This window comes from Oncorhynchus mykiss, chromosome 10 (genome assembly GCF_057628025.1).
Source record: "Oncorhynchus mykiss isolate SJ-2025 chromosome 10, ASM5762802v1, whole genome shotgun sequence".
NCBI classification, from domain to species: domain Eukaryota; kingdom Metazoa; phylum Chordata; class Actinopteri; order Salmoniformes; family Salmonidae; genus Oncorhynchus; species Oncorhynchus mykiss.
The window spans coordinates 17447310-17460053 of NC_143031.1; the positions used below are offsets into that span (position 1 = coordinate 17447310).

The following is a 12744-nucleotide window of genomic DNA, read 5'->3' on the forward strand; positions in this document are numbered from 1 at the left end:
GACTACCTCGTCACCCCTTCTCCCACCTGTTCCCCTTTTCCCTCTGATTAGTCCCCTATATCTCTCTCTGTTTTTGTTCCTGTCCTTGTCGGATTCTTGTTTGTTGTGTTTCATGCCTGAACCAGACTATCGTCATGTTTGCTGTAACCTTGTCCTGTCCTGTCGGAATCTGCCGGTCTATCTGAGCCTACCTATGTTTGGTTATTAAAGAAGCTCTGTTTAAGTTAGTTCGCTTTTGGGTCCTCATTCACTCACCGTAACAGGAGGAGCGAATATTGCCCGTAGGATTCATTGCGGCCAGCAGGTCAAATTAACAACTAAAATGAATGAGTTACTCAGAAAAAAATAAATTATGACTCTGGTGTCAGTAAAAAGAGTTGTTTAAAAATAATCGATCGCCAGCTAGACAGTGTTTCCTCCGACACATTGTTGCATCTGGGTTAAGCGAGCAGTGTGTGAAGAAGCAGTGCGGCTTGGCAGGGTCGTGTTTCGGAGGACGCATGGCTCTTGACCTTCGACACTCCGGAGTCCGGAGGGGAGTTGCAGAGATGGGACAAGACCGTAACTACAAATTGGGGAGAAAAAAAGGTAAAAGTACAAGAAAATGATGAATTGTTTGCGAACTGCACATCACTGACATCTAGATATTATGTGACATTATGTACAGTTGACATTTAAACCATAGAAACGACAAACAAAAAAACAAAACAATTCTTCGTCATTAAAATATGCACTTTATAACATAGGACAAAGACTGATTTTCAACATCCGCAGAGTTGTCTTTTCAATGTCTATATAAAATATATCATAAGTAGACATAATTGCAAATTATTAAATCCTTCCAATATAATTTTTTTAAACCAATTTAATTAAAAATTTAACTTTAATTAAATTAGTTGACTCTTCACATGAGATGATTTCACCGAACAACAAAAGAAAGGGAATATTGAATGATCCCCAATTATCCATCGCATTTCCAAAAAACGTTTTCAACATACATCTGTAAAATGATAGTTTAGAAACTAAAGCTTTGGTTGTCTTCCTCTCAGGTTTCCATGTCTTCTCCCTGGACCTCCTCAATGTCCACCTCTTCAACATCCGATTGTGAGGCCTCATCTTCACTGTTACTTTTCAACATTGTTGAGGATGGCTTGTTGTCAGGCTCAAAAAGCCTCAGATTTGCCCGGATGGCCACCAATTTTTCAACCCTTGTATTGGTCAGCCTGTTGCGTGCTTTGGTGTGTGTGTTCCCAAACAAGTGCCAGTTGTGCTCTGAGGTGGCTGATGTTGGTGACTCCGCGCCCTCCAGGAGACTGTCAAACAGGATGACAACACCATCCCGACGTGTGTTGCTGGGCAGCTTCAATGTGGTGCTCTTATTCTTCTCACTTTGCTTGGTGAGGTAGATTGCTGCTATATGACCCTTCACATACCTAACCATTTCCTTGGCTCTCTTGTAGAGTGTATCCATTGTTTTCAGTGCCATGGTGTCTTTGAGGAGCAGATTCAATGCATGAGCAGCACAGTCAATGGGTGTGATGTGAGGGTAGGACTCCTTCACTTTAGACCAAGCGGCCTTCATGTTCGCAGCATTGTCTGTCACCAGTGCAAATACCTTCTGTGGTCCAAGGTCATTGATGACTACCTTCAGCTCATCTGCAATGTAGAGACCGGTGTGTCTGTTGTCCCTTGTGTCTGCTCTTGTAGAATACTGGTTGAGGGGTGGAGATAATGTAGTTAATTATTCCTAGCCCACGAACATTCGACCACCCATCAGAGATGATTGCAATACAGTCTGCTTTCTCTATGATTTGCTTGACCTTCACTTGAACTCTGTTAAACTCTGCATCCAGCAAATTAATAGATAAAGCATGGCTGATTGGAGGGGTGTATGCTGGCCCGAAGAACATTCAGAAATCTCTTCCAATAGAGGTGAACCAGTTGCATACACAACTCATGCCAGACATTCATCAGCATTTATCTGACTACGTCCCTCCATTGAGTCAAAACAACTTCTGATTCCAGGAGGACCATGAGCTGTTGCTATCGATAAGGTGTCTGATTCATCATTTTCACCTCAAATAGAAAATAGGGGACTTTTGTTAGAGGTTGCTTGTTGTGAACACTGAGGGAACTTTATGCACTTGGCCAGATTATTCTGCATCTTTGCTGCATTCTTCACATATGATTTGGCATGGTATTTACAAATGTACACATTTCCTTCTATGTTAGCTGCAATGAAATGTTTCCACACATCAGATAGTGTCCGTGGCATTTTCCTGTAAAGATTAGAAAGGGAATTGTATAAAAAACAACAAATACAATTCCAGGTACATATAAATAGTTAAGCAGTTAGATTAACCAACTCCTTTGTAAGATAAATGTTTTAAAATGAAACATGTATGAAACAGCTTAATTAACACTCCTCAGTTAGCAGTTAGAAATTATTTAAACACACTTTTGTCACGTTCTGACCTTAGTTCTGTTATATTATCTTTGTTTTAGTATGGTCAGGGCGTGAGTTGGGTGGGTTGTCTATGTTCGTTTTTCTATAATTTGGGATTTCTGTGTTCGGCCAAGTATGGTTCTCAATCAGAGGCAGCTGTCAATCGTTGTCCCTGATTGAGAATCATACTTAGGTAGCCTGGTTTCACTTTTGAGTTGTGAGTGTTTATTTTCCGTGTTTGTGCCACATGGGACTGTTCCGTTTGTTTCACGTTGTTATTTTCTGGTGTAGGTTTTTTTTATATTAAAATGGACACATACCACGCTGCAAATTGGTCCGATCTATCTTACTCCTCATCAGAGGAAGACAACGAACATTACAACTTTTCTGTAGGCTACTATTTACTAGTTAACAAAAAATCATGTATGTCTTATAAAATATATTCACCCCACCCAGTATTGTAATCAAAACTTACCAGAAAGCATGTAGTTCTTGGCTCAGACAGCATAGTAGTATGGGCTCAATAGCATCTCATTAGTGTGCAAGATTTACAATCAGCTGTACATGTGATGGAAGAATGCACTGTGCATGCAGAGGGTTGCAATTCCATTGAATTGGGGATAGTTTAACCAAAATATGCCACAAGACCTATAATTGCCTTGTGTTTATCCCACAAAAAAGGTTCACTGTTATAAGCTAACATTTTTGATGAATTTAAGCTAAATTCCCCAAATTCCAGGGCTTAACTTCCCATGGAAGACTTCCAGAAAAATTCTGGAGATTAACAAGAAAGTTTCCAACCCTTTGCAACGCTACATAGTCTTTAAAACATTAACTTTAACATCAGACTTCTTTTTAACATCATTTCGCTCACTGGGTATGCCTCTCACTTTCGATCTTTATCCCACACCGTACCTGTCTCTCACTGTCACACTTGATCAGGAAACACTGGTGGTCGTATGGTGGGTCAACAACAAACACACCAAGACAGTCGTGAAGAGGGCACGACAAAGCCTTTTCCCCCTCAGGAAACTAAAAAGATTTGGCATGGGTCCTGAGATCCTCAAAAGGTTATACAGCTGCAACATCGAGAGCATCGCAACTGTCAAATGCCTGGTTGCATCAATGCCTGGTACGGCAATGGCTCAGCCTCCAACCGCAAGGCACTACAGAGGGCAGTGCGTACGGCCCAGTACATCACTGGGGCTAAGCTGCCTGCCATCCAGGACCTTTACACCAGGCGGTGTCAGAGGAAGGCCCTAAAAATTGTCAAAGACCCCAGCCACCCCAGTCATAGACTGTTCTCTCTACTACCACATGGCAAGCGGTACCGGAGTGCCAAGTCTAGGACAAAAAGGCTTCTCAACAGTTTTTACTCCCAAGCCATGAGACTCCTGAACAGTTAATCATTTGAGACTGTTGTTGTTGCTCAGATCCAGTTCTCTGATATAGTTATTGGCACACATTAGAGATAATGCCACAGTTTCAAAGCTGTCTGGTTGAATCCGACAGTGGTCCAACCTGAGAAAAGTGTCAATGAGTGTCAACAGAAGCAAATGAGTGGCATATATCTGTTGAAGGAAGTGCAAACTCAGTTCTGTGAATAAATATCAAACAACATTGCTGTAAGTGAAAATACTCACAGAATTGTATTGTGTAACTTGATGACTGGCAAGCGGTTTGAGTGGCCATGTTGTTCTGCATTGTAGGCTTTCAAGTCAAAGACGTCCAAAGTTCTATCTGATACCATTAGTACACAGGCCAGGGCTAAGGATTGTGGGGCCATCAGTTCCATCACTGACTTCAAGGTGGTCAGAACCCCCTCCTGTGAGCATTATCATGCAGCTCAGCCAGACAGTGAAACAAATTGTTGTGTCTCTCTGAATTGAAATTTGCATTGCTCTTGTCCATAACATACCCACATCCCTTTTGTGTGAGTATCTTCACGGATCTTGCATTTGACATGCTCAATTGTTTCAATGAGGCGGTCAAAAATTCCATCCACTGTTGTGCATCCTCCGAAACACAACCCAACCAAGCCGCACTGCTTCTTGACACAATGCCCATTTAACCCCGAAGCTAGCCGCACCAATGTGTCAGAGGAAACACTGTGCACCTGGCGACCGTGTCAGTGTGCACTTGGCCGGCCTGCCACAGGAGTCGCTAGTGCGAGATGGGACAAGGACATCCCTGCCGGCCAAACCCTACCCTAACCCCTAAGAAATGTCACCATTCACTCTCCGTATCACAGTTGTGTGCTGATCATATAAACTCAATTGCTCAAATATAGATTTGTCAAATACTCCAGCCACCCTAGTCATAGACTGTTCTCGCTACCGCACGACACCGAAGCGCCAGGTACAGGTCCAAAAGGCTTCTTAATAGCTTCTACCCCCAAGCCATAAGATTCCTGAACAGCTAATCAAATGGCTACCCAGACTATTTGCATTGTCCCCCACCCCCTCTTTTACGCTGCTGCTACTCTCTGTTTATTATCTATGCATAGTCACTTTAACTCTACCTACATGTACATATTACCGCAATTACCTCAACTAACCTGTTCCGCGTGCGGGGGATTGACTCTGTACCGGTACCCACTGTTTATAGCCTCGCTACTGTTATTTTACTGCTGCTCTTTAAATATTTTTATTTTTTACTTATCTATTTTTTACTTAACACTTATTTTTCTTAAAACTGCATTGTTGGTTAAGGGCTTGTAAGTAAGCATTTCACTATAAGGTCTACCTGTTGTTTTCGGTGCATGTGACATGTACAATTTGATTTGATTAGACAGAGACGATTGCTCAAACCCAGACAATGAGCATTTGTTTTGTAATTCAAAAAGAACAGCTGACGTGGAAGAAGCTCAGATTAGAATAGGGCAGGCACAAATGATCAAATGCAGAATACAAATCTCTTATGATAGAATACTTACATTTGAAAGGTAATTTCCCTGACAAATGTTAAAACAAACAGAAAAAATTATTAGTAAATGGAAGAGGCATGAAAGCACAGCCACATGCAATTAGAATGATATAGCTCAACATGCAAAGCAAACAAAGACACCCACATTTAGAAGTGATACTTATGAGAGAAGGAGAGCGTATTGCAACATCCTCTCTGCATTGAGACTGGTCCCTTAAACAATGTACTTACTATACATTGGTACTAGGCCTGATCACCATTGTTTGATCCCTGGCAAGCTGTTCCCCAAAAACCATTGTTCCACTAAAACTGATAAATACAACATTGCAACTCTCTCTCTGCAAATCCTAATGTGGTTCTATAAAAATGGGGCAATGCTTCCAGACAATTTCCTCCGGCTATTGACTGGTTTAATTTGAAATACCAGGTATCAACGTTGCGCTTTAATAATGATGCATCGTAAAGAACCATCACATAATAGAAGCCAAGTATGGTCTTGGTGTTGAATTAAGTTTGACCAAATATAATACATGTGTTTTTGCTTGTATTTCTGTCTGTCTGTGTCTCCCCCTTGCTCTCTGTCAATATCGCTTTTTCTGACAACCTATACATCAGGTTTAGAATATTTCTATGCTTCTGTTGTCAGGTCCTGTAGACGATTTAATGGTACCTCACACCCGAATGAAGGATGCCATAGGACTGGAGTACTACATATAGAGGTGAATAAGTGGGCTTGGCTCACCATCTTGTTGCTGGTATGATGAACATTTGAATGCATGCACTCACTGTCGCTCTGGATAAGAGCATCTACTACAATAATAAAATGTCAAATGTAAATGTTTTACATACATATTTCATATTACTGTATTGAATTATCAAAAAAAGAACCCTGATTAGATCGTGAAAAAAACATTTCTTTACACAATAAAAGCTAATTTATCAATATTTCTGAAAACTCTTAATTTGCTGTTTGTTCTTGTTTTATCTCAGGAGAAATTGTTTTTGTTTGTTTTTGTTTCTGACTAATGTTCAAGAGCTGCAAAAAACTCTCAATCACACACTCTTACTGACACTTGTGGGTGCTTCACGTAATGTGCTGCTACCATGTCATGCTGCTGCCATGTTGTGTCGCTACCGGGCTGTGTTGTTGCCATGCTGTGTTGTTGTCTTAGGTCTCTCTTTATGTAGTGTTGTTTCTCTTGTCGTTATGTGTGTTTTGTCCTACATTTTAGTTTTTAATCCCAGACCCCATCCTCGCAGGAGGCCTTTTGCCTCTTGGTAGGCTGTCATTGTGCATTCGGAAAGTATTCAGACCCTTTGACCTTTCTTCACATTTTGATATGTTACAGCCTTATTCTAAAAATGGATTTGAAAAAAATCCCTCATCAATCTAAACAAAATACCCCATAATGACAGATTTTTAGACATTTTTGCAAATCAAGCCATGGGGTCGAAGGAATTGTCCGTAGAGCGCTGAGACAGGGTTGTGTCGAGGCACAGATCTGGGGAATATTACCCCAAAAAATCTGCAGCATTTAGGGTCCCCAACAACACAGTGGCCTACATCATTCTTAAATGGAAGAAGTTAGGAATCACCAATACTCTTTCTAGAGCTGGCCGCCCAGCCAAACTGAGCAATCAGGGCTTGGTGAGGGAGGTGACCAAGAACCCGATAGTCACTCTGACTGAGCTGGGAGAACCATCCAGAAGGACAACCATCTCTGCAGCACTCCACCAATCAGGCCTTTATGGTAAAGTGGCCAGACGGAAGCCACTCCTCAGAAAAAAGGCACATTACAGCGCAATTGGAGTTTGCCAAAATGCACCTAAAGCACTCTCAGACCATGAGAAACAAGATTCTCTGGTCTGATGAAACAAAAATTGAACTCTTTGGCCTGAATTCCAAGCGTCACATCTGTAGGAAACCTGGCACCATCCCTATGGTGAAGCATGGTGGTGGCTGCATCATGCTGTGGGGATGTTTTTCAGCGGCAGGGACTGGGAGACTAGTCAGGATCGACGGAAAGATGAACGGAGCAAAGTACTGAGAGATCCTTGATGAAAACCTGCTCCAGAGTGCTCAGGACCTCAGACTGGGGCGAATGTCCACCTTACAACATGCCAACGCACACAGCAAACAAGCCCTAAGCACACAGCAAAGACAACGCAGGAATAGCTTCGGGACAAGTCTCTGAATGTCCTTCAGTGGCCCAGCCAGAAACCTGAAAATAGCTTTGCAGCGATGCTCCCCATCAAACCTGACAGAGCTTGAGAAGATCTGCAGAGAAGAAGGGAGAAACTCCTCAAATACAGTTGTGCCAGGCTTGTAGCATCATACCCAAAAAGACTCGAGGCTGTAATCGCTGCCGAAGTACTGAGTAAAGGGTCTGAATACTTATGTAAATGTGATATTCCGTATTTTTATTCTGATAAATTTGAGACGTTTCTAAAAACCTGTTTTTGCTTTGTCATTATGGGGTATTGTGTATAGATTGAAGGGGGGACAAACAAATCCATTTTAGATTAATGTAACAAAATGTGGAAAAATCACGGGGTCTGAATACATTCCGAATGAACTGTAAATAAGAATGTGTATTACAACGTACACATTACAATGTCAGAAGTATTACAATGTAAACTTACTGTCTGCATATTTCAAAAACATGGAATATGAGGGTGTAGTGAGATACATAATGGGCTGAACGATTCTCATCACTCATCTTGAAAAAAACTTATATTAAAAACTTGGAAGTCAATCAATCCGCCATCATTGACACAATGGAAAATGTTTTATTATTGAAATAGGATGGGCAACCGAGAAAAAAACAAATTGGTACAATTTAAGGCAAAGCGGCAAACAGTAATGCAGGCACTAAGGTTGGGGGTGTGAGCATGCGGGTATGAGCAGATGAGATGCAGGCACTAAGGTTGGGGGTGTGAGCATGTGGGTATGAGCAGATGAGATGCAGGCATTGTTTGTGTTTGTCTTTAAGATGTTTTTCGTATGCTTTTGAAGTGCAAAAAAAAGGAATCTAATGAATCTCTCCAATCTTTTACAGGAATGATGTGTTAAGCTCGAAGCTCCTATTTGGACACTGAGGTGCTGTGGGGGTATCGCTTCACACCAGTCCTCTCCCTGGATAAGGGTTTCTATGAGGTGAACTACAACAGCTTCCACAGCATCTATGAGACCAACACGCCTTGCTGTAGTGCCAAATATCTGGCAACCACCACAGCCAAAAAGGTCCACCTCGAATCAGGTCTGGTGGCACTACCAACTTCCAGACAGTCTGTGTCATCAATGTGACAGCCACTTTTCAGCTATTGTGTATTTTCTAAAATTAATATCTTATATTGTCGCATAATTTCCCTACTCTATACTCTACCATGTGAATTAATGAATTAACGGCTCTATTCAATCTGTAGAGCTGAAAATCCGCTTTATAGTGATTGAGAATTAAAGGCAATGTTTCTGTGGTCCGGGAGACTGCATTCACGGTAAAAGCTGCATATATGTCGGCTCAATCGGAACTTAGTCTACCTTTACATTTTAACACGGATCTTCGGCAATAGGGATTGAATCCAGGCCTAAATAAATGTTATTTAATTTCAAAATTGTACAAAGGTTTCCAGAGTGAAAAGCAATAAGATGCTATGTGCAATGGTCACCTACAGGATAGGGAGGAATGTGTTGGAAATCTGTAGCAATTTTATGAGAACATGGCAAAAACATTAATGTGTCCAGTTTTTTGTGGGTTAGGTAAATATTCCATCAACATCCCATCAAACATACACAGAACGTGGTTGCCATGTTATCAGAATATAAGATATTAATGTTCTAGTCATTTTAGTACTGGCCAATGATTATAAAGATGAATCTGCATTTTAGCCAGGTAGCCTAGGATAACAAAACTAAAAGTAAGTACTGTAAGACAACATGAAGAGAGGAGGATGGCATTGGCATTTCTCTACAAGTAGGGTGAGTCAACATGTTTTTTCAACTTACACACACACACAAAAATCAGTACCATGGACAACCACATGATATTTATCTTATGTTGATTGGACTAAATCGTTTTTGGAATCTTTTAGTTGGCACTGTATTAGACTAAGCAGAGGTGATTTGACGATGTTGAAGTTAAAATGGTCCTGGAATGGTGGAGGCAGCTCCTGTTTCTTTGCAACTTGCGTTAACTCTCCGGTGTTCTAAATCAATAGCTTTTTAGTAGTCCAAAAATGTTGGAAGCATTAACTTGATTAACCATGCTGTAGGTCATGTTACATGCAATATGCTTTGTGGACTTCACCGGACAGTTGTTGCTCTCTGGTTTTGTGATGAAAAAAAAATGTGGTTGAATTTATTCTTCCACTGTGTCTTCTTATTGTCTCGGCCTTAGGCCTATATATCACAGTGGCAAGGCAAATGAACTAACACTTTATAGAGACAACACCGCAATTACAACAACACACAAGTCGGAAGTTTACATACACTTAGGTTGGAGTCATTAAAACTCGTTTTTCAACCACTCCACAATTTTTTTCACAAACTATAGTTTTGGCAAGTCGGTTAGGAAATCTACTTTGTGCATGACACAAGTAATTTTTCCAACAATCGTTTACAGACAGATTATTTCACTTATAATGCATTGTATCACAATTCCAGTGGGTCAGAAGTTTAAAAACACTAAGTTGACTGTGCCTTTAAACAGCTTGGAAAATTCCAGAAAATGATGTCATGGCTTTAGAAGCTTCTGATAGGCTAATTGACATCATTTGAGTCAATTGGAGGTGTACCTGTGGATGTATTTCAAGGCCTACCTTCACACTCAGTGCCTCTTTGCTTGACATAATGGGAAAATCAAAAGAAATCAGCCAAGTGCTCAAAAAATAAATTGTAGACCTCCACAAGTCTGGTTCATCCTTGGGAGCAATTTCCAAACGCCTGAAGGTACCACGTTCAACTGTACAAACAATAGTATGCAAGTATAAACACCATGGGACCACGCAGCCGTCATACCTCACAGGAAGGAGACGCGTTCTGTCTCCTAGAGATTAATGTACTTTGGTGCGAAAAGTGCAAATCAATCCCAGAACAACAACCAAAGACCTTGTGAAGATGCTGGAGGGAAACAGGTACAAAAGTATCTATATCCACAGTAAAACGAGTCCTATATCGACATAACCTGAAAGGCTGCTCAGCAAGGAAGAAGCCACTGCTCCAAAACCGCTATAAGAAAGCTACAGTTTGCAACTGCACATGGGGACAAAGACTGTTCTTTTTGGAGAAATGTCCTCTGGTCTGATGAAACAAAAATAGAACTGTTTGGCCATAATGACCATCGTTATGTTTGAAGGAAAAAGGGGGAGGCTTGCAAGCCGAAGAACACCATCCCAACCGTGAAGCACAAGGGTGGCAGCATCATGTTAGGGGGGTGCTTTGCTGCAGGAGGGACTGGTGCACTTCACAAAATAGATAGCATCATGAGGAGAGAAAATTATGTGGATATATTGAAGCAACATCTCAAGAGATCAGTCAGGAAAAAAGCTTGGTCGCAAATGGATCTTCCAAATGGACAATGACCCCAAGCATACTTCCAAAGTTGTGGCAAAATGGCTTAAGGACAACAAAGTCACGGTATTGGAGTGGCCATCACAAAGCCCTGACCTCAATCCTATAGAAAATTTGTGGGCAGAACTGAAAAAGCGTGTGCGAGCAAGGAGGCCTACAAACCTGACTCAGTTACACCAGCTCTGTCAGGAGGAATGGGCCAAGATTCACCCAACTTATTGTGGGAAGATTGTGGAAGGCTACCCAAAACGTTTGACCCAAGTTAAACAATTTAAAGGCAATGCTACCAAGTACTAATTGAGCGTATGTAAACTTCAGACCCCCTTGGAATGTGATGAAAGAAATAAAAGCTGAAATAAATCATTCTCTCTACTATTATTCTGACATTTCACATTCTTAAAATGAAGTGGTGATCCTAACTGACCTAAAGCAGGGAATTTTTACTCCAATTAAATCTCAGGAATTGTGAAAAACTGAGTTTAAATGTATTTGGCTAAGGTGTATGTAAACTTCCGACTTCAACTGTAGGTTGTAATATGGCTTTTTTCTCCTGCCTTGGCTCCCCCAGTGATTTTCCCCACCCACCGCTACTGTGTGGAGAGTGCTCCTGGGACAGTCCCAAGATCCCGGATACCCATGTTAATCCCTAAAACACACTGGATGTTTATCAGATTGTGATAAAGGTGTGTAGGAAAGGATAGTCCTTTTTCAGTGTCCCAACTATCTTCCTTCACTGTGGTCCTTTGTGGCTCAGTTGGTACATTAGTCTGGATCGTGGGTTTGATTCCCGCTGGGGCCACCCATGTGGAAATGTATGCTCATTTTATACCACGGCTGTCAGCCAATCAGCATTCAGGGCTCGAACCACCCAGTTTATAATATATCATATACAATTGTATCATTCACTTGTGCACTACTCTTAGTGTTGCATTGGTCAGGAGTGAGGGTGTAGGTATACAACAGCACCAGAGTCCTCTAGTCGCTTCAGAGCTTTCACCTCATGGGAGAGGTTGTGGTACGAATTCTGTCAGGAAGAGGAGAAATTAACAAATCTATTGATTTTCAAATATGTTAACACACCATGCAAAGTGGTTTGAAATTGTTCATGACAACAGAACGCCAAAGTCACTCCTCTGTATCAATACATTTAATTTGATGTGTCTCCACATATCATATTCAATGTTATTCATTTGTGACTTTGCATAGTGTTTTAGACAAGACAACTGATTGTTGATAGTCCAAGGGCTACATCCCAATTATCTTTCCTTCCTCCCAAAGTGTGCTCTCTTTCACTTGCTTTCACTGATTTGAAAGGAAATGACTGGTTTACAGAATGTGGTGGAAACTCCCTCTGGCCCATGCATCCACCAATCCAATGCTTTTAGATTTGTGGGAAGTAGTGAATGAGTGTACACTTCAGAAGAATGTAGATATTGTTGAAGCACCCCATTTCAATTTCCTCCCTCACCTTCATAGACTTCATGGTGTCATAGCCATAGTAGTGAATGGGGTGCTTCAGGTCTTCAGACTCTGGGTAGCCAAATCCAGCGATGTGGATCACGTCACAGTAGTTAAGGGCCACGTAGATGGCTAGAATGCCAGTTGTAGGGTGCGTTGGGATCTGTGAGGACAAGCGCAAGAGACACATTAGAGATATTATATTTTATTTCACCAGTAGGTGGCAGCACTAGTGTGTGAAAATAACAATGAAAGACGATCAGTCTTCTCCATCACTACAACATCAGTTTTAATATAATAATAATATGATATACACCATTTAGAAACACTTTTATCCAAAGTGATT

General features: G+C 41.2%; 1 protein-coding gene across 13 annotated transcripts in view; it reads right to left on the bottom strand.

Annotated features, from left to right (window-relative positions):
* Positions 1-251: 251 nt before the first annotated feature.
* LOC110533427 (CMP-N-acetylneuraminate-beta-galactosamide-alpha-2,3-sialyltransferase 4) overlaps positions 252-12744 on the bottom strand; it is a 52279-nt gene continuing 39786 nt past the window's right edge. For 7 of the 13 annotated variants that reach the window (XR_016483594.1, XM_090186036.1, XM_021617619.3 and 4 more), the window contains 2 exons: positions 12409-12561; positions 8142-11964 (listed from right to left, as the gene is read on the bottom strand). Coding sequence is in view for 12 of the 13 variants with exons in the window: in XM_090186036.1 (XP_090042162.1) it covers positions 11875-11964; positions 12409-12561 (243 nt within the window). In the remaining variant the exon portion in view is untranslated. Of the gene's footprint in view, positions 566-8141; positions 11965-12408; positions 12562-12744 lie in introns of those variants that run through there. The other 6 variants (XM_090186033.1, XM_021617616.3, XM_021617617.3 and 3 more) reach the window with 1 other exon arrangement.